The sequence below is a fragment of the Budorcas taxicolor genome, chromosome 13 (assembly GCF_023091745.1).
Source record: "Budorcas taxicolor isolate Tak-1 chromosome 13, Takin1.1, whole genome shotgun sequence".
In the NCBI taxonomy this organism is placed as follows: domain Eukaryota; kingdom Metazoa; phylum Chordata; class Mammalia; order Artiodactyla; family Bovidae; genus Budorcas; species Budorcas taxicolor.
This window is the reverse complement of record NC_068922.1, coordinates 73,887,410-73,911,712: the sequence shown is the minus strand read 5'-3', so window position 1 is coordinate 73,911,712 and position 24,303 is coordinate 73,887,410. Positions and strand designations below refer to the sequence as shown.

The 24,303-nt window shown below is 43.9% G+C and overlaps 1 protein-coding gene across 1 annotated transcript; it reads right to left on the bottom strand.

Annotated features, from left to right (window-relative positions):
- Nucleotides 1-4,771: 4,771 nt before the first annotated feature.
- Nucleotides 4,772-13,424, bottom strand: LOC128058097 (trophoblast Kunitz domain protein 1). Its single transcript, XM_052650458.1, has 8 exons — nt 13,331-13,424; nt 11,205-11,288; nt 10,068-10,139; nt 8,777-8,875; nt 8,197-8,280; nt 7,036-7,107; nt 6,197-6,295; nt 4,772-4,968 (listed from the first exon to the last, which is right to left on the bottom strand). Exons 1-8 carry the CDS (start codon nt 13,422-13,424, stop codon nt 4,772-4,774), a joined length of 801 nt encoding a protein of 266 aa, XP_052506418.1.
- Nucleotides 13,425-24,303: the final 10,879 nt, after the last annotated feature.

The window sequence follows — 24,303 nt, the reverse complement described above, 5'->3', positions numbered from 1 at the left end:
GGAGGGCATTTGAACTTGTGACCTGTCATGTGGGCTCACAGTAAGTATTGAAAAAGAGATAGCTTATTTAACAGTCTTATCACCTGAGTATTATTATTCTTTTTAGGAGATGGAGATACCGAACTACAGCTGGAGATACCGAACTACAGAACTATAGATACCGAACTACAGAACTATAGATACCGAACTACAGAACTATAGATACCGAACTACAGATGGAAATACTGAACTACAGAAAAGTGACTTGCTGGAAAGACAAACTGCTGAAAATCAGGAGGAAGACACTTGCCTGTTAGTCAAGTGTCTCCTCTTAGTCAACGTCACTAATACACAAGCATACAAACACCACCCATGCAATTTGATATTAACACAGATGATGCATCAAAGATTTTGATGTCAATCATATGAATGTCAATCATATGTCATATGTCAATATGAATGTCAATCATATTTACAAGAATATGAGGTGGTCCCAGCCTTTCTGGCAGCATCCAGGCAGCCAGGTTTCCAAGGCTCTCAAAGTGCTGCTGGGTGGAGGATGAAGGTCGGGATGTAGAGACAAAGAAGATTGCAGCAAGAATCATGAGTTCACATCCCAGGCTCTACTTTCACTGCTTCACGAGGAGCTTTTCTCCTGCACTGTTTCCATCCTTCTGTATTTGTGGACTGTGTCCTATGCGCCTGGAACTGTGCATGGTTCTAGGGATAAAGGGAAGTTGTATTCTCATGGTGCTTAGAGCCAACTGGATGAGACAGGAGTAAAGCATGTACTATTATGGGAGAGAGAAAAGAGGCAGATTTCTGCTGAGGATGTAGGGTTGAGAAGCAAGAGGGAAAGGCCGAATATTATCACAAGCAGCCAGAGCTCAGCCCTGACCGGGTGCTCCTTGGACTTCAGCCTATCAGGGGAGCCCAGTTCCCATGGCCTCTGCAAAAGGAGAGGAACTTGCTGATTGAATCTCTGAAGCCCCAGACCTGTACACTGGGTACCTGGACAGGACCTAGACCTTCCTAGAAATGAGCAACCGCAGTGCTCTCAGGATCACAATGGCCACCAAGAAGGAAGTAATTTTTAATTATTTAAGAAAGGAGTTTTAATTCCTACCTTCTACTTTTCCCTGCCCCCACACCTCAAGAAAAGGAGAGGGTTTGGAGAGCGAGTCCATCACAAATGGCTAAAGATTTAATGAATCATGATTGTGATGAAGCCTCCTCCAAAACCTCAACAGAGTACATTATTCATGTTTTTCTAGTGAACTGAGATCGACTCAGGGGACAATATGGGTACACACTCCATCGTGGCTCACTAGACCGCTGCAGCAGCCTGCCCAGGGTCCTCTGTCTCTGCCCTTCGCCCCTTAGAGGCCATTCTTCAGCTGCAGCTGCAGGATCCTGTTTCAAAGTGAATCCTAGCCTATGACCCCCATGACCAATCCCTCAGTGACTCTGGTTTTCTGAGAGTCAGATCCTGATCCTTAAGGTTCTAAAAGGCTCTCTGTGATCTGTCCCCATAGCCTCTCTGTCTGGTCCCCTTCCGCTTCACTCCCCCTTAATCCACTTGGCTCCAGTCCCCCTAGTCCTGTCTGCCTCTCAAACACACTAAGCACATTTTTTGACAGACTCTGCTCAATGCCTCTTTATCACAGAGGGTTTCCCTGACCCTCTACCACCTTCTGAATCCCCATCACTCCCTTTCTTCATGACTCTCATCAAGGCTTGGCATAGGTTTTTCCCATTTTTATTGTCTGTCTCCCTCCTAGAAGGATATATTATTATTATTTACCACATTTTGTTTACAGCTGTTTCCCTACTCAAGAAACTATGCTCTCAGAACCAAAAGGATAAATTTTGATAAGTATTTCTAAGTAAACGACTCTCCTATTTAATACTCATACTAAGTGCCCCGTCATTGAAGAGAGTGGATAAAGTAAAATTCCTGTGAGTCTCTATGATGATGAGCCTTGTCTATAATTATGCATGTAACTGTCATTGATATCATTATAGGAAAATAAAATATAGTCTGATAGGGGAGCAAGAGAAAGAACATTGAGTCTTGACTGACATTGTACCAGCGTGGAAAAAGCAGTCTTGACCCCACAAGCAAACTCAAGGAAGTATTGCATCTTGCTCTACCTGCAGTTAACTTTGGAGGGAGTAGCCTTCATAGTCAACAAAAGAGTCTGAAATTCAGGACTTGAGTGCAACTTCAAAAATGACAGCTGTTCTTGGGTCGTTTCCAAGCCAAGCCATTCAACATCACAGTAATTCAAGTCTATCCCCATACCACTGATGCTGAAGAAACTGAAGTTGATCAGTTCTATGAAGACATAGAAGAACTCTGATAACTAACAACAACAACAAAAAATGTTCTGTTCATCATTGGAGATTGGAATTCAAAAGTAGGAAGTCAAGAGATACTTGGAGTAACAGGCAAGTTTGACCTTGGAGAACAAAATGAAACAAGGCAACTAGCTGAATTCTGCCAAGAGAATGCATGGTCATAGCCCATACCCTTTTTCAACAACACAAGAGACGATTTTACACATGGACATCACCAAATGGTCAACACTGAAATCAAATCGGTTCCGTTCTTTGTAGCTGAAGATGGAGAAACTGTGTAGAGTCAGTAAAAGCAAGGCCTGAAACTGACTGTGGCTCAGATCATCAGAGTCTTATAACAAAACTTAGGCTTAAACTAAAAAAGTGGGAAAACTACTAGGCCAGCCAAGTATGACTTCAATCCAATCCACTGTGAATATGTAGTGGATGTAACAAATAGATTCAAGGGATTAGAACTTGTAAACAGCATGCCTGAAGACTTAAGTTCAGAGGTCCGTAATACTGTACAGAAGGCCACAAACAAAACTATTCCAAAGCAGAAGAAAAGCAAGAAGACAAAGCGGAATATTTCAGTGGTCTCTGGCTGGAAACACTGAAAAGTACAAGTCTTATCATTATTTATACTAAAGAAAGCAAAGCTCAGAGATGTTGAGAATTTGCCCAAGACTGGAAAGATGTGAAAAACCGCACCAACACACCCTGTGTGTTCCCATTTATTCAAATACTAATACTACTACTTGCAGAGGTCTCCATGACAAACTTTAGTAGTCTGTGGTGAAACAGATACTACTGTCTCAAAAGTTGCCTTCATTCTAAATCTTCCCAGAAGCAGAGCAGGAAAGCATCATCAAAGTCCCTTTGCTTGGAAGAGTCGGACCTGCTATGTTAGGCACTGAATACAGCAGCTAAGTGCCATCTCTACGCCTCCTCCATTTCCTCCATTGATGGATTCTTAGCATGATTAATGGAAAAATGTAGGCAAAATGCTAACACAGAGCCAGGGATACTAAACAGTATTTGACCTTTCTTTACCTGAAGTATGAACCCTCCTCCCCACATGTGACCTCAGGGAATCAGATTTCTTGGATAAGTGAACAACTGAGTCTCATACCCATTCTCCTTCTGAGAGTCAGGAGGACAACCTGCCCCCCAGTTTGACAGAGATTAAAAGTAACAAGGAAAAGTTTTCAAGTTGATGTGTGTATCTCTCAGGGTTCTCTGTAACTTGTGGATGATATTAAGGAGTCGATGATGGTATAACGGGTTTGCTTCCTATACCCAATAGAGCACAGTCTCCAGAAAGGGGAATAGGAGGTGCCCCACTGTCTGCAGAACAGTTAGCAAGACCACCATTTCCATGGACACTATTTGTTAAGGTTTGTAATTAGAAATAATAGACTCCAGTCAGTTTAATTTTAAATATACATTTACTGAAATATAAACCATAGTATTTGAAGCTACAGAAATGAAAATTCTACATCATTGTGTGGGAAAGGGGCTTTTTTAAACCAAACTCTGCTCTCATTACTGATGTTGAGAACTGAATGCTGGAAATTCCTCCTTGGCCACCCACAAGGAGAGCAGTGATGGTGGGAACCGGGATGAAGGTGAAGATGCCTTGAGGATTGGGATGAAAACAAAAATCCTGTGTTACACCGCAGGCTCTACAGTTAATCTGGTCATGAGCAATGTGCTCCTACATTCCTTCCTTCTTTCCTCAAATAAGTATAAACTGTCTCATTGGTGTCAGGAACTGGGTGAAGTGCTGGGGGTAAAGGGAAAACATGCTCTCATGGTGCTGAGACCAGCTGGATGAGACAGAATTAGACATGTTGACCAATAGAGGAAAGGAAAAGGCAGGCTCTGCTGAGAATGGTCGGGGAGAGAAGGACTGTCGGGAGACAGAAGGGGTTCAGACGCAGCCACAGCCCAGCCCTGCAGGGCTCCTCCTCGGACTTGAGAGTTTCCGAATCCACTCTTTGCGTGTCCTCTGCAAAAAGAAAGGAAGTTGTTGAGTGCCATCAGTGTAGACCCAGACCTGGACAATGATCAGCTCAATAGATTCCATATTTTTAAAAAATTATGGAACCACATTCCCAAATCATGAACAAGAAGGAAGTGAGATTTCCAAGACTATGTAGGGCACTCAGAAGCAGTGCAGTCCCACCCTGGAGGGTGGCTGAATCAGTGTTCCCAACTGAGAAAGAGGAGCATATATTCAGGTTGAGATGATCACAAAGAGGCATCAGGGGTTGACCTTCTGCCATCCTCTCCCTGGAGAACTCGCTCAGTGTGGCTTTCACAGGACACTGCAGCCTCTCCTCCTGGCAGCAGCGAGGAGGAAGACACCATGCAGGGTGAATGGTGTGTGGCCCCCTGAGCTCCACCCCTTTCCCCAGCCCTTCCCCTCCCCCTGTGCCCTGCCCCTGTCTTACCACAGGGACCCTGCCTCTTGACAGCAGGTCTTCATGCAGTCCTCTAACTTTTCGAAGTTGTTTCCATTCCCTTCACAGCCACCGTACACAAACTGCTCACAGAGGCCAGTCTGGGCATTGTAGAAGTACCTGGTCATCATGGCATTGCAGCCACCTGTTACTTTAGGCTCCAAACAAAGGGCAGGCTTAGAAGCTGCTGGAATGAGAGGGGCAATGGCTCAGTTATGAGGATGGTCATCAAGCTCCATACAAGGACAACAACTAGAATCCCCAGTTTGTTTGCCATAGAGAATGATAAGGGTGTGGAGGAATGCCAGATTGAAAAGACCATTTGAAAACCTCCTTTCTGGGACAGAATCATGAATGTTGCCAGGGGTGACATGATGTAAAAACATATATCTCCTCATGAAGTCCTCTAAGGAGATTTGGTATAGTGCCTGAATAGCCTTAAAACATCTATACGGCATCCAAGGCCGTCCAGTGGTTAAGAATCTGGCTTCCAGTACTGGAGTCATATGTTCAATCCCTTGTCAGGAAACTAAACTCTCCGGTGCTGTAGACACTAAGGCGGCAGGGCATAAATTCTTTGTATTCATGACTGGTAACCTATTCAAAGGATGCATGTAACTCATTTCCCCTCTTCAGATGAGGAAACTGCAGATAACTTTCCCAGGAACAGAGCATGTGGGTGGTAGAGTCAGGACAGATTGCTATGATGTCACAACCTATCTGATACAATACCTGATTCTACCAGGAATTCGGAAAATACAGCGCACATGTAAGAGTATCTGGAATCAGTGTCTTACGTTCATCACTTCCTTGTACCCAAGGTAACAATAGCTCCCAATCACGGGCCAGAGTAAGCCTGGGTTTCTCCTAACACAAATCTGTGATGTCTCTACCATCAACCAATTCCCCAACACCCAGTGGGCATCCCCCATTTAATTGCTGTCTGATATGAAATCCATGCAGTCTGTGCAGACCCCACAGGTTAAACGCTTAAGACTGTCCTCAATTTAGTGCCAGACACGTGGTCCCTACTTACTTTGGCTTGTGACCAAATGGCTAAAATGGGGAAGTCCATGACCTCACCTCCATCTTCAATAACTGATGGTTACTTCTGACCAAACTGAGGAAAATACCTACTTGCTGTTCTTAGATGAATATACATGAAACATTCACAAAGAGTGAAATGGAGGAGACGTGTAAGGCAGAGGGATGTGTGTGTGTGTAGATTCCATTCCCTTGTGAGCACAGCACCCTCACAATCATATTCACCACCTAGAAAGCTCTCTGAACCCAAATATTTATGCACTGTTGAGGTTTCAAGAAACAGGCTTATTGATTGAAGCATTGCTGTTTGGTCATTGATCTGAATCTCAGTGCCTGTCCTTCTTCCCTGAGGCGCAGAAACTACAAACCTTTATTCTCCTCATTGAGTGTTGAGTATTCAATCTTGAGTGTTTGGTATTCCTCTAGTGTATGGTTATCAAATTGTATTCCAGAAATCATCACTTGACCTATGAAACAGAGTAAATTTCAAGAGTTTCAGGAGGCCTGCTTCATGAAACAGGAAAAGGATCAAACATGGAAAAGATAATAACAGTCAAAAGACAACAGGGAAAGGGCCCGGAGACTTCTGTAGTATTCTCTGCTTTCATCCCACATCCTCCTTCACAAGTGCTGTTGCTTGGTCCCCTGCCATTGCCTTCCTCCGTGATTCAACGTCTTTTGATTTCTTTTAATAATACAGGAGTAAATATTATTTGATAGAGAAATATTTTTGCTGGGCCAGAGCAATTAGGCAGAGAACTTCTTTCAGAGTAACACATATCTGGTCATGACACGTGAATAGTCTTTCTGTTCATAACTCGTCCTCTATTCGAAGAACTCATGTAACATGTTTCCCCTGTTCACATGAGGAAACTGAAGGTGATTTTCCCCAGGACACAAGCATGTATCCTCTTAATCACTGTTTTCAAACTAGTGTCTAGGAGAAAACTCAGAAACAGTGAAATGGATGAGAAATTTTTAGGGTACGGTAAGAGTGGAGTTAGGCGGAGCGTCCACACCCTCCTGAGCAGAGCACCCTCACCTCAGGACCATTTGTTCCCCCTTCCTAAGCTCTCTCAGCCAATATTGAATGATTTGTGCTGAGGTTTCACTCAACAGGCATAAGTATTGAATTGTCATCCAGGGGCACTGATTTCAGTCTCAGTGAGTGCCCTCCTCTCTCCCCACAGGTACAGAAAGTTCACACCTTTAATGGCTTTAGTGATTATTTCAGCCAATCCTGTCAGTATTCCAGCTCCCTTCTCAATAATCTTGGTACCTATGAAAGAACAGATTTCAGATTTTCAGAAATATTGAACCATGAACCAGGACAAGTTTTAAATATAGAAAATAAAATCATAGGTAAAAGTGGACAAAGAAAAAGGCCTGAAGACTTTGCTAATATTGTACCAGCCTTGGTCGCATGAGCCCAACGACGCAGGTAGTGAAATCTTTTCAGGAATCTATCCTCAAGGAAAATGACCAAACTTGGCCGTGAAAGAGAATAAGCTATTTAGTTTTATGGCTGGTAAACAAACATTCAAAGAACTCCTTTAGCACGTCTTTACTGTTCAGATGAGAACTATAGATGACTAGCCTGAGGACACATAGCAAGAGGCTGATAGGGTTCAAAATAGACACTCCCTGTCAAAACCCACCTGATATACTATCCTATTCAGCCAGGAACTCTGACCATATGGGTAAATGCTGAGAGCTTCAGGGTGCAGTGTCCTACTTTCATTAGTCCCCTGTCCCCAGGATTCACCCGAGCTTCCAAAGCACAGGGAGGGTGAGTCTGGGTTTCCCTGACACCAAATCTGCGATGCGTCAAGAAACAACATGCAATTCCTCCAAACACCCCCTGGGTGCCCCACAGGGCCATTTAATTCTGACAGCAAATCCAGGGAGTTAGTAGAGATTGTGCAAGTGGAGGGCTCAGAACTGTCCTCAGTTCAGATGCCAGCCATGTTATCCCGAGTCACTCCTGATTTGACACAGTGTCTAAAACTGGGAAGTTCCATCACCCCACGCCATGTTCTATAACTCAGTAAATCAGATGACCATTCTAAGGAGGACCACTCACATAGTGGTGTCTTATATTCATGAAGGATGAATCTGGGCACAGAGAGATGAGTGAGAAGTGCGGGGCAAGGTGGAAGTAGAGTGTGAAGAGCCTACATTCCCTAGAAAGCACGGGACCCTCACATCACCGCCATGTGCTACAACCCCAAACGCTCTCTGAATCACATATTTATGGATTCTTATTGAGGTTTCATCAAATAGGCATTGGGATTGAATCATTGGCCGATGGTGCCTGTTCTCATTCTCAATGCCCTCTCCTCTCCCCAGAGTTGCAGAGAGTTCACACCTGTAGCCACGCCGTTGATGATACTTGTAACCACATCTATTACTGAACGCTTCTCAAGTCCCCTTCTGTGGCTTGTCTTCAGACCTATGAAAGACAGGAAATTCCAACAGTTTCAGGAAGCCTGGGACATGAACCAAGTAAGGATCAAATATGCACATAAAATAGTAGTCTACTGTGAACACGGGAGGGAACAAATATGGATAATAAACAATAGTCAAACGGGAACATGGGAAAGGGCCTGGAAACCTTCCTAATAATCTCTCAGCTTTGGTATCAGGAGTCATCCTACATGGGGCTCTTTCTTACATTTGCTCTAGAGAGTTCACCCCAGGTATTTCTATTTATTTTTCATGAAAGAGGAATACTCATTATTTGATGTCCAAATATTCTTTCCTGCCTAAAGTAAATAGTTAAAGACATTTTTTAGATGAACACATCTTGGCGAAACATGCATAATTTTCACCATGAAATATTTATGGACTGCTGAGGTTTCAAGAACTAGGCTAATTGATTGAAGCATTGGTCATTGATCAGAACCTCAGTGCCCTTCCCTCTTCCCCAAGGTGCAGAAACTACAAACCATTATTCTCCTCACTGAGTGTTGTATATTCAAGCTGGAGTGTTGGCAATTCCTCTAGTGTATGGTTATCAAATTGAATTCTGGAAATCATCACCTGACCTATGAAAGAGAGTAAATTTCAAGAGTTTTAGGAGGCCTGGTCCATGAAACAGGAAAAAGATCAAACATGGATAAGATAATAACAGTCAAAAGACAACAAGGGAAAGGGCCTGGAGACTTCCGTTATATTGTATCAGCCTTGTTCCCACAGGCTACCCCACAAGGGCCGTGTTTCTTGCTTTCCCTGCTCTGTGGTTCCACATCTTTTTGATTATTGTAAATAATACAGGAATAGACATTATTTGATAAAGAAATAGTTTTACTAGGCCAAAGCAAGTAGGTAGAGAATTATTTTCAGATTAAAACATTGTGGTGAAAAATGGAGAAATCTGGTCTTTGAATAAAGTCTTTCTATTCATAACTCATCATCTGTTCTAGGAACTCATGTACATGTTTCCGCTGTTCAGATGAGGAAACTGCAGATGACTCGCAGCAGGACACAAGCCTGTGGGTGGCCTGGTCAGGACAATATACTGTCATGTCACAACCCAAATGATGCACTATTGATTGGCTAGGAACTCAACAATACAGAGAACTGGAGAGACTTTCCAGGTCCGGGGTCTTAGTTTCACTACTCACCTCTCCGCAAGCCTCACCTGAGCCCTCAAATCACAGGAGAGGGTGAATCTGGGGTTTTCCTGGCACTAAATACATGGTTTTTCCCTCAACCATCCAATTCCCAACACCCAACCAGCTGCCCACTGTCCACTGACTTCTGATACCGTATCTGTGGAGTCAGGGCCAATGGTTGAGGTATCCAGAATGCCCTGACTTCAGAGGCCAGCCATGTGTTCTCGAGTTATCATGCTTCTGACCAAGTGACTAAAACTCGAAAATTCCATGACTCCACCTCCATGGTCAAACACTCAGTGGAAAAGGTGACCAAACTCAGGAAAACTTTTAACCACTGTTTTCACATTAATATCTAGGAGAAAACTCAGAAACAGTGAAATGGAGGAGATCTTTAGGGCACGGGAGGAGTGGAGTAGGCGGAGTGTCCACGCCCTCCTGAGCAGAGCACCCTCACCTCAGGACCATTTGTTCCCCCTTCCTAAGCTCTTTCAGCCACTATTGATGAATTTGTGCTGAGGTTTCACTCAACAGGCATAAGTATTGAATTGTCAGCCAGTGGTGCTGATCTCAGTCTCAGTGAGTGCCCTCCTCTCTCCCCACAGGTACAGAAAGTTCAAACCTTTAATGGCTTTAGTGATTATTTCAGCCAATCCTGTTAGTATTCCAGCTCCCTTCTCAATAATCTTGGTACCTATGAAAGAACAGATTTCAAATTTTCAGAAATATTGAACCATGAACCAGGACAAGTTTCAAATATGGAAAATAAAATCATAGGTAAAAGTGGACAAAGAAAAAGCCCTGAAGAATTTGCTAATATTGTACCAGCCTTGGTCCCATGAGCCCAAGGAAGCAGATAGAGAATATTTTCATGTCTCTATCCTGGTGGAAAATGACCAAACTTGGCCATTAAAGAGAATAAGCTGTTTAGTTTTATGACTGGTAAATGTTCAAAGAACTCCTTTAGCACTTCTTTACTGTTCAGATGAAGACTAGAGATAACTAGCCTGAGGACACATAGCAAGAGGCTGATAGGGTCCAAAAGAGATATTCCCTGTCAAAACCCACTTGATACACTATCCTCTTTGGCCAGGAACTCTGAACATATGGGTAAATGCTGAGAACTTCGGGGTGCAGTGTCCTACTTTCATTAGTCCCCTGTCCCCAGGATTCACCCGAGTTTCCAAAGCACAGGGAAGGTGAGTCTGGGTTTCTCTGACACCAAATCTGTGATGTGTCAAGAAACAACGTGCAATTCCTCCAAACACCCGCTGGGTGCCCCACAGGGCCATTTAATTCTGACAGCAAATCCAGGGAGTTAGTAGAGATAGTGCAACTGGAGGGCTCAGAACTGTCCTCAGTTCAGATGCCAGCAACGTTATGCCGAGTCCCTCCTGATTTGACAAAGTGTCTAAAACTGGGAAGTTCCATTTTCAACAACTCAGTAAAATGATGACCATACTCATGAAGAGCACTTACATCAGGATGTCATGTTATCATAAGGATAAATCTAGGCACAGCAAAATGAGTGAGATTTGCAAGGCAAAGTGGAAGTGTGGGGAGACTCCACACCCTCGACAACACACAACCCTCACATCACCGCTGTGTATTACCACCCAGAATGGTCCCTGAATGCCCATATTTATGGATTCTTACTGAGGTTTCACTAAGTAGGCATTTTGATTGAATCATTATTCAGTGTTGCCTAGTCTCAATCTCAGTGTCCTCTTCCCTCCCGAGAGTAGCAGAAAGTTCATACCTGTAGCCACACCGTTGATGATACCTGAAACCACATCTATTACTGAACGTTTCTCGGGCCCCCTTCTATGGCTTGTCTCCAGACCTATGAAAGACAGGAAATTCCAACAGTTTCAGCAAACTGGGGCATGAAGCATGTAAGGATCAAATATGCCAATAAAATAGTAGTCAACAGTGGATGAGGGAGAAGACAAATAAGCATAATGAGGAATAGTCAAAAAGGGACATGGGAAAGGGCCTGGACACTTTCCTAACTGTCTCAGCCTTGGTCCATTGGTCAGCCTACAGAGGGCTACTTCTTACGTTCCCTGCAGCACATTCATTGCAGGTCTATCTGATTAGTTTTCATGATAGAATAACACTCATTATTTGACATGCAAATGTTCCTTCTAACCCAAAGTAAGTAATAAAGTAAATTTTTTCAGATTTTTTCAGATTAACACATTGGTGGAAAATGTACAAAATTCAGCATGAAATGTCATTCACCTCCTTATACATGTGAATGGTAATTGGTTCAAAACCCGTGTAACATACATCCCCTGTTTGAGAAGAAAATTGCAGATGACCTGCCCCAGGCATGTGGGTGGCAGGGCCAGGACAAGATACTAGCATGTTACAACCCATTTGATACACTCCCTGATTCTCCCAGGAACTCTGAAAACACAGAGCACAGTTTCTGGCTGCAATGTGAACATTCATTACTCCTCCTTTTTGGAGCATCCCCTGAGCCCCAAATCACAGGGCACAGTGATTCTGGGTATTCCCCTGACACCAAATACGTGGTGTCTCTCGCAACAGCATTCAATTCCCCAAACACCCACTGGGTGTGCAACAAGTCCATTTACATGTGATGGGAACTGATGGAGCTTCTGCAGATTCTGCAGGTTGAGGGCTGAAAACTCCTCAGTTCAGATGCCAGCCATGAGGTCCCAAGTCAATCATGCTTGTGACCAAATAATTAAAAAGGGGATTGTGGGTCCATGACCCCATCTTCAAATTCAACAACTCAATAGAACCGGTGGCTGAACTTTGGAAAACCATTGCTTATATTCCCGAAATAGAACTCAAGGCAGAAAAATGGAAGAGATGTGCCGGCAAAAAAGGAGGGAGCTGTGCCCAGCCTCTGTGCCCTAGAGAGCACAGCACCCTCACATCAGCTTCCTGTATTCACCAACCCACAAGCTTTCTGAGCCCAGTTCATATGTATTTCTCCCTAGGGTTCACTAAGCAGGCATGTTGGTTGGATTAGCAGCCACTGTAATTAATCTCACTCTCAGTTTCCTCCCTTCTCCTCAGAGGTGCTGGAGTGACAGTTGTTGAAAACTGTAAACAGTAGAGGCATGCTTGTGATTTTTGGACACCTACCATATCTTGAGGTTCCCTTGAGTTGCCTCGTCTCATCTCATAACATCTAACAGCAGGAAACTCCAACAGTTTTAGAAACTCCAACAGACCTAGGCCATTAACTAAGAGATGGTACAAATTTGAAGCTTTCTACTACTATGCAGGGCTTTCCTGGTGGCTCAGCTGGTAAAGAAACCACCTGCACTGCTGGAGACCGGGCTTCAATCCTTGTGTTGGGAAAACCTTCTGGAGAAGGCAAAGGGATCCCATTCCAGGATTCCAGCTTGGAGATATATATATATATACAATAAAATAATAAAATTGTAGTATATATCCTCATATAGTCAACATATCAGTGGAGTCAAATCTTTGCACTTTAAGTCCTCCCTGATGGTCCAGTAGATAAGAAGGCACATGCTAAGGCAGGGGACATGGGTTCTCTCCCTGGTCAGGAAGATTCCACGTGCCTGGTGGCAACTAAGAAGGTAAACTGAAACTTACGAGCCCAAATTCCTAGAGCCCTTGCTCTGCAACCAGAGAAGCCACTCCTACAAGAAGCCCACACACCACAACCAGAGAGCAGACCATGGAACTAGAGAATATCCTTTCATGGGAGGAAGACCAATGCTGCCAAAACCAAAGAAATGGACAGTAATCCTGACCAACATGACAGGAGATATCTAGAAATGCTTGGCAATACCCACTCCACACCTGCCCTGCCCCCTTCCATGGACTTCTGTCATTTTCCCAGAAGCTGTAGAGGAGAGGTGAGGCTGGACCTACCTTCATCCTGGATATGGTATATATTCAGCGGGGTGCTGTCCACCAGGATAACCAGGAAGGAAAGAAGGGCTGCAGAGAGGCAGAGCCGTCTCATCTTGGTGGCCTTGCAGGAGGGCTCCTGAGGATGCTGAGGATGGACACACTGAGCTTTTAATATTGTGGCTGAGTGGTGAGATCAGGTGATAAGGAGGGGAGTGGGCAAGGGGAGGAGTTGAGTCAGTCCTGTTTATTGCATAATCTCCCTACCTAACCATGCCTCCTGCATCTGTCTGCAGGGCTCAAAAGCCCAGTAAGAGCACTTCTCACTTGATGATGCCTGTGGGTCTCGTGTAAACACAGATTGTGATCAGAGAGATGCAGTGTGTCCTATATGGACAGTCAGGGAGCATCCCAGCCCCTAGAGCAGTGCCTGGCATGTGATGAACGATAAGTACGTTGATGAGGGCAGATCAGAGGGCAGATCAGTAACCAGCGGTGTGGTAACCAGGTCCTCCATTCCAGCCTCCTGCAGGTGTCGTCTCACCTGGACCTCAATGTCCTGACCCCCCTCCCCTACCTCAGATGGCAACTGTGACACAGGTCACCTTCCTACAACCGTTGCCACAGCTTCTCTGGTGGATGGACACTTGCACTTTTCCAGACATTGGTCCAGGAAGGGGCTTAGCTGGTGAAGGTGATGTTGTCCTGGGCAATAACCGTCTTTATGCATCAAAAAATGAGTAATGGAGGGTGGCTGAGGGGAAACAGGGAGCGGAATCTGTCTCCGCAGCATGTCCAGCAGTCACCCCTCACCTGGTTTCACCAACAGGAGAGCGGTCTCCCTGAGTGGACATCAGGAGACCTCAGAACACCGTGGCCACCCACTTCCTCCTGCTCTCTCCCTCTCTGTCGATGGGGCCATAGGACCTCAGTTTGGGAACCAGCTCTGCATTGTCCTACCTTTTAGCCTGAGGATTTAAACCTCTCAGAACCCCGTGTCTTCAGGAGTCACATGAGACACGTGCTATGTACCCATGTGGTTGCCATGGAAGCAATGGATGCAACAGGCATATGTTCCTCCTCCCTAGAAGGCAAATCCTTTCTAGTAGTAATAAAAACAGTAATGAGTAACTTCTCCAGGCAAAACTTCAATTCTTTAATGTAACTAGCATTATTCTAGACACATGAAATATGTAACTCATCTAATCCTAAAAATCTTTAAAGAAAGGGGGAGAAACTGTTGACATATCCTCGGGTTACTGAGGAGGGACCTGAGGTGAAAAGAAATAAGGTAATTAGCCTAGATCATAGCTTGTAGAGAGGATTTGGACCCAGTGATCTGACTTAGAGTCTGTGCACATGCACTCTGCTGCACTGCAAGCTGTAAATTAGAGTGCACACACGCCACACCCACCAGCCCTTCAGTCACTCTTGTTTATCACTTGTAGTTACAAACATAGAGCACTGCTGAGGATGGCGGGCACTCTCAGTACCAAGCTGGCTTAGTACACATGTGCATCGGAGTGGGTTACTCACAAAACAAGCCACTGTGAGTCGAGGGTCTACTCCCTTCTGAGACATTTCACATGCGTGATTTCATTTAGCCTCATGTCAATCCTGCAACATCTGGAATTCTCGCCCTTCGTGTTAAGCAGAAAGCAGAGGTCAGAGGTAAAGCCACTTGCAAAAGATACACAACCCGCTGATGGTAAAACAAGGATTTGTATTCAGGACGTGCTGCAGCCCTGCCCCTCTTTCTGAGTCAATCTCTGCATCTGAGACCAGGGAGTAGTTGAGACTCTCCCCAAAAGAAACTCCTCTTTCCTCTCTTCTCATCTCTCATCAGTCTGTCTTTCTCTCCCAATACCCTCCCCTCCTGATCCTCCTCACTCTTGCCCTAATTAGAGGCCCCCCAGGTCCACAAGCCTTCTGAACGGCCAGTTTTCATTCCAGCGCCCCTCTCCCTGTTCATGGATGTCTGGTCTCTAATTAGAAACCTCCCTGGCCCCTGAAGGCCTCTTTAGAGAAATTGAAGAACAGGAACAAACAGTCACTGTATACTGGATGAAAACAAGCGACCCCAACCCTCTGGGACCCCAGGTCATACTCTGCTTCTGTTCCTCAATATCTCCATCTGAATAATGAGAACCTTCGAATCCTTGGTATCAAAGGTCACATGTTCAAATGGACGGAATGCACCTGGGGCAGACAGAAGATGTTTAGATATTTAAGATGCTGTGCCGTCAGAGAGGTATGTTCATATCCAAGTAATTGCTGATTACTTTCTGCTACAGGATAAACGAGCACCTGACTTTTGGAACCCTGCAGTATCTTTCGCCAGATTATTTTCAAAATTAAAAAGGAATGTCACCAGAGGATGCACATCTGGCTACCACATATGTATCGTTAACTACAGAGTTCATTTTACAATTTTAGGAATTTATAAGATTTCACAGTGGGACATTTCACTAAAAAATTTTCTGTCAATGTAAGACAAGTAAACAAACTGTCATCACAGTCCTGGTATTTAGCAAGGACCATGGGTCTCAAATGTGAGTGAGCATCAGAATTCCTTAGTCATTTGGTCAAACACAGATTTGAGATCCTCATCCCCAGAATTTTGATTCAGTAGCACAGGTTGGGACCTGACTAGCTGCATCAACAAGGTTCCCAATGTGCTGAGGGTGTTTCTCCATGGACCTCCTTTTGAAAACCATGAACTAAGCTAAAGAAGAGCAACCCTCTTCTTAAGAAGGGACCATTCTCTCCAGTTTCCAGAAGTCCCATCATTCCTTATTGTCTGTTTGCCTTCACCCCAACTCCGAATACTTCCATTCCCATTACTCATCTGTCCAGGAGGGCATTTAAAATTGTGACCTGTGATGAGGGCCCACAGTAAGTGTTGATAAAAAGATACCTTGCCGTTCTTAAGGGCTTCTCTGGTGGAGCAGAAGTTAAAGCATCTGCCTGCAATGTGGGAGACCTGGGTTCGATCCCTGGGTCGGGAAGATCCCCTGGAAAAGGAAATGGCAACTCACTCCAGTATTCTTGCCCAGAGAATACCATGGACAGAGGAGCCTGGTGGGCTACAGTACATGGGGTCACAAAGAGTCGGACAAAACCGAGCAACTTCACTTCACTTCACTTCACTTCATTCCTATTTTAGAGATGAAGATGTTGAACTATAGCTATGAAAAACAGACTTTCTGGAAGACAAACAGATGAAAAGCAGGAGGAAGACACTTACATGTTTTTCAAGTGTTCCCAGATTTTTCGATTTCACTAGTACACAAACAAGCACAACCCATGCAAAGCTATTTGATATTAACACAGATGATGCATTAAAGATATTGGACATAACTTCATGAGTTCACATCATATTTACAAGAATAGGAGGTGGCCCCAGCCTCTCTAACAACATCCGGGTAGCCACATTCCAAGCTTCTTCATGTGCTGGTGGGGTTGAGGATGACGTTGAGGATGCAGTGAGGAAGACGATTACAGCAAGAATCAGGAATTCACATCCCAGACTCTACTTTCACTGCAGTCATGAGGAGCTTTTCTCCTGCATAGTTGCCATCCTTACCTAAATATTTATAGACTATCCTCTGTGCCTGGAGCTGTGCAAAGGTCTAGGGATAAAGGGAAGTCCTGCTTTCATGGTGCTTGGAGCCAACTGGATGAGGCAGGAGTAAAGCAAGCAGTCATATGGGAGAGAGGAAAGAAGCAGATTCCTGCTAAGGAAGGTGGGGTTTAGAGGCAAGATGGAAAGGCTGAATATTATCACAAGCAACCAGAGCTCAGCCCTGACTGGGTCCTCCTTGGACCTCAGCATCTCAGGAGAGCCCAGTTCCCATGGCCTCTGCAAAGGAGAGGAACTTGCTAACTGAAACTCTGAAGCCCTGACCCAGACACTGAATACCTGGGCGGGATCTAAACCATCCTAGAAATGAGCAACCGCAGTGCTCTCAATATCAGAATGGCCAATAAAAAGAAAGTGAATTTTTGGGCTGAGGTGGCTCAGTAGACCTACTGACCTGCTCTGTGTCATGGCTGACTTTCTCTTCCCATGTAACCAAGGGCATCATGAGAGTAAGCTTGGATTATCAGGATGGTGCTTCTACGGCTGACCATTTGCCAAGTTGACACCTGGAGGACAATGCTCAGCCCATGATTTCTAAGGGCACTGCAGCCACTTCTCCAGGGAGGCAGCAAGGAAAATAGTCACTATGGGTGGTTTACAGGAGTGTGTATCCTCCTGAGGTCCAGCTCTTTTCCCAGGCCTTCCCCTCTGCCTATACTGTGCCTGCTATCTTTCCCAGGATAGGATAGCACCTGCAGGGGCTTTAACACAGCCTGGCCCCCATTGTAGTCTTTGTTCTTAACATTTTAACTACCATACACAAAAATCTCCCAGAACCTGGACTGGTGTTGTAGCTGTGTCTGCCTAGTTTGGCCTTGCAGGGACCCATGAATGGATGCTCCAGCCATAGGTCAGGCCATAGGGCAGCAGGGATGGGAGCATCTTGGTGAAATAGGAGGATGGTCATCACAGCTGGCTCTAAAAGGTACATACAGATAATACCAGTTTGTCTGCAATAGAAACTGGTAGGGGTGTGTGTGAAAAGGCCCTTTCATATCCTGTGTAGTAGGACATTATTATTCATATTGTTAGGCTTCAGATCGACAGGATGATACTGTAAACAATTGCATATCCTTACTGATATTTATACATGAAGTGGCATGTTGCCACTGATTAGCTTCAAGTAGAACAAGAATAAAAGATACATATGAAGAACATTCTCCTCATGTTGATTATGACTGGTACAGGACAATGGTCCATGAGTTTATAATACTAATATCTGCACATGTATATAGCTGAAAGCTTCTGGTAAAAAGAAGAAAGTGTGAAGCCATCATGATTTAATGGACGAAGGCATGGAACCAAACCCCTCACTGTGTTCACTTTGTTTACTTCATGGGCACTCAAATTATGGAATATTGAGGAAGGACTGATATTTTGAAATAAGAAAATATAAATAAATATATAATATATATAATTTATAAGATATATATATAATTTATAATATATATAAATTATAAGAAATATAACTGGTCTTTTACCATTCCTGAAACCAAGCTCCTAAAATAATTGGAATTCCTAGGAGAGGACAGCACCCAGAGAGTCTCTCATGAAGTGAGAGAGTGACTAGCAAAGCCTCAATCTAACCTTAGACTGGGGATTTGTTGCCTGGATAAACCAACTCATGATTTGGTGGTTGAATTCTTTCTCTTTTTTTTCTGAATTTATAAATACTTTATTTGTAGGATAATTGCTTTGCAGATTTTATTGTTTATTGTCAAATATCAACGTGAGTCAGTGATAAGTATAGGTTTTAATTCCCACCTTCTGCTTTTCCCTGACCCCAAACCTCAAGGAGAGTTGAGAGTTTTAAGGGTAAATACATCACAAATGCCTAAAGATTTGATGAATCCTGATTTGTGATGATTCCTCCACAGAAGTCTCAATACAGCAAGTTATTCATGTTATTCTAATGAACTGAGATCAATCCAGGCAATAACATGGATATACACTTCATCATGGCTCACCTGGAAAGTTCAGCAGCCTGCCCAGAGGCCTTTGTCTCTGCCCTTCACCCCTTAGAGGCCACTCTCCACACTACAGCCACCATGGTCCTATTTCAAAGCGAATCATATCACATGGTTCCCATGACCAGTGCCTCAGTGACCACCTAGCTTTCTGAGAGTCATATCCTGATTTTTAAAATTCTACAAGCCTCTTCCTGAATTGTCCCCAGGCCTTCTATGTCTCATCCTGTCCACTCCCCTGCCTCTCAACCCTCTCAGCCTCAGCCACTCTGGCCCTGGTTGTGGCTCTAACACTCAGGCCCTTTTTTGCATGCTCTGCCCAAAGCTTCCTTATCACAGAGTATTTCCCTGACCCTTGCCACCCTCCTAATCCCCAACACTCCTCAACACTCATCATATCTGGTATAAGATATTCCTCAGTCTTCATTGTGTGTGTCCCTCCTTAAATTGTATAGTATTTTACTGTATTCTGTTTAGAGCTGTTTCCCTACTGAAACAGCTATGCTCTCAGAGTCAAAAAGATACATTTTGATAAATATTTCTCAAGTCAATGGCTCTTCTATTTCATACTCGTGCCAAGTGCACCATCATTGTAGAGAGTGGATAAAGTAAGAATTCTATTAGTTTCTATGATGATGAGGCATATCTACATAATTATGAGCAAAAATGTCATCTATATCATTATAGGAAAACAAAATATAGTCTGTTAGGTGAGCATAGAGAAGGCCATTGAGTTTTTACTAAGATCATACCAGCCTGGGAAAAGCAGTCTTGGCCCCAAGAGCAAATTCATCAAAGGACTTCATTTCTTGCTCTGCCTGCAGTTGCCTCTGAAGAGAAGACCCTCAGCTGTCATTCAACTCTCTGATTAATTTCATCACAAAAAATGATCATTATTTGACACATTTTTTTTTTTTTGCATATGTCATGGAGAAATAAATGTAGGTAGGTCAACAAATCTTTCAGATGAAAATGCCTTTGCGGAAAATGGAAACCACTGGCCACAAAGGTGTAAATTCTTTGTCCTCATGACTAGTAATCCTTTGAAAAATCTCTAGAAACATGGTGACCCTGCTCTCATGAAAAAGCTGCAGGTGGGAATATCCCCAGAGACACAGCATGCAGGTGGTAGGATGAGACAAGACACAGTCTGTCACAACCCATTTTATCAAGTCTCTGATTCTGGTAGGAATTCTGAAAATGCATAAAACTATTGAGGGGTTCTGAGCGCTCTGTTCAACATAATATAGTCCCCTGTCCCTGAGCCTCACCCCAGACACAAATGGAGGAAAATAGTAAGGCTGGGTGTTATCCCTGACACCAAATATGTGGGTATCTGCCAACAGCAACTATTTTCTCCACACCCACTGGGCATCCAGGAGTCAATTCACTTCTGACACTAAATCTGCAGAGGTGATCCAGAGCCTATAGGGTGAGGTTTCCATACTTGAGTACAGCCCACCCTTCAGGTTTTGATCACAAGTCCTGGGATCACTTACACGTGTGACCAACTGGCTGTCAATTCAGAGATTCCTTGACCCAATTCCCATGGTGAACAAGTTAACAGAACCACTCACAGAAACGGGGACACTTTACTTCAGGCCCCAGTTATTATAAACTATGACATTCAGACAACAGAAGAGAGGAGAAGCATAAGGCAAAGAGGTAGCAGGAATTGCTAAGCATCTACACCATCTCCAGACACTCCTCCCTTACAAACCCTTGATGTTATCAACCCTTTGAAGCTTTCTGAATCCAGGGTTCATGGGTTTTAATTGATGGTTTGATGTGTTCAGTTTGATTGACTCTTTGGCCATTGTTGATGTAACTCAGAATCTGTTCTCTTCTCCCTACGGGGACTGAAAATTTTAACCCCCTAATCATCTGACGATATTTCTGGAGTCTAGCTAAACACAGATACTATCTAAGTTCTGACACTTCAGAGATTGCAGTGTTTAAAGTAAGACAATAAATTCCAAGAGTTTCTGGAATCCTAGGGCATGAACCAGGTCAAGGATCAAATATGGATCTTTTTACTGTTCTATAGTGGGGTTTAGGGACAAGGAAAATACCAGGAATAGACAGTCTCAGAGATGAAGTTCATGATTTTTTAAAATGAGGTGGGACACTTTTATTAAAAGCAGAACACATAATGATACTTTTGGAGAGTCAAGAAATGTCCCTTGAGTTCAACTGCTCACTTCCCAGAAGAAATCTAGAGAGGGCTGGCAGCATCCTCCACACCCCTCTTCCTGCCCCTTCCATGGACTCACCTTCTTGCCCTCCAGTCTGTAGAGAAAAGGTGAGCTAGGACTTACTCTTGGAGAAGGAAATGGCAACCCACTCCAGTGTTCTTGCCTGGAGAATCCCAGGGATGGGGGAGCCTGGTGGGCTACCGTCTATGGAGTTGCACAGAGTTGGACACGACTGAAGCGACTTAGCAGCAGCAGCAGCAGGACTTACTCTGGACCCGTGTTGGCTTCATCCCCCAGAATGCCGGCCAGAAAGCTGCCCAGGAGGATGAGCAGGGCTGCAGAAAGTCAGAGTGTGCTCATGTTTCTGGCCTTGAAGAATGGCATCTATGGAAAGAAGGATGCCTACAAATCTGTTTATGCCAAGCCAATGTGTAAGAACAAACAAGAAGAAGTGAGTGTGGAAATGGAGGATTGGGGTCAGCCATGTGCAATGTGTAATCTCATCACCTCCCATTGTCCTGCCTGTACGTGTGTGTCTGCTCAGTCACTCGGTTTTATCTGACTCTTTGAGACCCCATGGACTGTAGACCACCAGGCTCCTCTGTCCTGCTTCTGTCTGCTTTGGCGAGGATGCCCAGGAAATACGATTCTCAAACTTGACCCTGTCTGTGGTCTCGTGAGAAGACGACTGTGATTCTAGTGTAGAATTTTGTCCAGTATGGTCACTCAAGGGGCATTCCAGCACCTAGAGCACTGCATGGCACATGATGGATGGTCCATGAGTGGATGAGACCTGAACAAAGGACTGCTAGGTGACCAGCAGTGTATTAGCCCAGGTCCTCCTTTACATCCTCATGAGGAGACTTCATATCTACCTGTCAATGTTCCCCCTTTCACATTAGTTTCACCTACTTCAAAAGACAGGTGTGACACAGGTAAGCTTCCTGCAGCCGTTGTGGCAGCATCTCTACTGAAACATACAAGCTCTGACCTGGCAGTGTTCCAAAGAGATGTTGAGCCAGGAAACAGCATCTCCATGCGGGGCACAAATCCTGATATTCTGGGTAGAAATAAAGAGAAGGGAGTGGGCAGAAGGAAGTAGAGACATACACACATCTCCAGAGCATGACCACCCACTGCCCCTCACCTGGTTTCACCAACAAGACAGCTACCTGCTGGATTGGACCTCAGTGGCTAGAGTGGATTTCAGGGACTTTGCAAGATTACATACCTGCCATATACCCCCACCACAGCTCTGAACTCTCCACTACTGGTTTTGGGAACAGAGGAGCTCAGTTTGAGTCTCAGTTTTGCCATTACCTAACTATGTGATCTGGGGTGGGAAATTATCCACTTCTTCACTTGTAACATATATGGTGTTGCTCATTTCCTGGGAGTGCACTGAATCATTTCAGGTGATAAGACATATATTCTTATCTCTGCAAACTCAAAGTCCTTTGAAATAATTATAATCAGTAATTAGGATAACTAACACTTAACTAAGCTTTGGTGTCATGGTGGTCATAGCAGACACCCTCTTCCAACAACACAAGAGAAGACTCTACACATGGACATCACTATATAGTATATACTGAAATCAGATTGATTATATTATTTGCATCCAAATTTGGAGAAACTATACAGTCAGCAAAAGCAAGACTGGGATGGTGGCTCACATCATGAACTCCTTATGGCCAAATTCAGACTAAAATTGAAGAAAGAAAGGAAAACCACTAGACCCTTCAGGTATGATCTAAATCAAACTTTAATGATTATACAGTGGAAGTGACAAATTACTCAAGGCTTAGATCTGATAGACAGACAGCCTGAAAAACTATTGTTCAGGATGCAGTGATCAAGATCATCCCCAAGAAAAAATAATTGAAAAAGCAAAATGATTGTCTGAGGAGGCCTTACAAATAGCTGAGAAAAGGGAAGGGAAAGGCAAAGGAGAAAATGAAGGATATACCCATTTGAATGCAGCATTCCAAAAAATATCAAGGAGAGATAAGAAAGCATTGCTCAGTGACCAATGCAAAGAAATAGAGGAAAACCATAAAATGGGAAAGACTAGGGATCTCTTCAAGAAAATTAGAGATACCAACAGACCATTTCAAGCAAATATGGGCAGAATAAAGAGCATAAGTGGTATAGACCTAAAATAACAGCAGATATTAAGAGGAGGTGGCAACAATTCACAGAAGAACAGTACAAGAAGATCTTCACGATCCAGATAACCACAATGGTGTGATCACTCACCTACAGCAGACATCCTGGAATGTGAAGTCAGGTGGACCTTAGGAAGCATCGCTGTGAACAAAGCTGGTGGAGGCTATGGAATTCCAGTTGAGCTATTTCAAATCTCAAAAGATGAGGCTGTGAAAGTGCTGCACTCAATATGCCAGCAAATTTGGAAAACTCAGCAGTGGCCACAGGACTGGAAATGGTCAGTTTTCATTCCAATCCCAAAGAAAGGAAATGCCAAAGAATGTTAACTAACACACAATTGCACTCATCTCACAGGTTAGCAAGATAATGCTCAAAATTCTCCAAGCCAGGCTTCAACAGTATGTGAACTGTAAGCTTCCAGATGTTCAAGCTGGACTTAGAAAAGGCAAAAGAATCAGAGATAGAACTGCCAATATCCATTGGGTCATCGAAAAATCAAGAGACTCCAGAAAAATATCTACTTGTTCTTCACTGACTATGCCAAAGCATTTGACTGTGTGGATCACAACAAACTGTGGAAAAATCTTCAAGAGATGGGAATTTCAGACCACCTTACCTGCCTCCTGAAAATCTGTATACAGGTCAAAAAGCAACAGTTAGAACTGAACGTGGAACAACAGACTGGTTCTAAATCAGGAAAGGAATATGTCAAGGCTGTACATTGTCACCCTGCTTATTTAACTCTTATGTAAAATACATCATGCAAAATGCCAGACTCTATGAAACACAAGCTGGAATCAAGATTGTAGGGGGAAATATGAATAACCTCAGATATGCAGATGATACCACCCTCATGGCAGGAACCAAAGAAGAACTAAAGAGCCTCTTGATGAAAGTGAAAGAGGAGAGTGAAAATGTTGGCTTAAAACTCAACATTCAGAAAACTAAGATCATGACATCTGGTCCCATCCCTTCATGTCAGATAGATGGGGAAACAATGAAAAGAGTGAGAGAATTTAT

Excerpts from the sequence above, each read along its gene's own strand:
- LOC128058097 (XM_052650458.1), bottom strand. The coding sequence starts at position 13,424 with ATGAGACGGCTCTGCCTCTCTGCAGCCCTTCTTTCCTTCCTGGTTATC. Across the intron at positions 8,281-8,776 it reads ACTCAGTGAGGAGAATAATG|GTCTGAAGACAAGCCACAGA; the intron begins GTTTGTAGTTTC and ends TGTCTTTCATAG. Across the intron at positions 6,296-7,035 it reads AATCACTAAAGCCATTAAAG|GTCAAGTGATGATTTCTGGA; the intron begins GTGTGAACTTTC and ends TCTGTTTCATAG.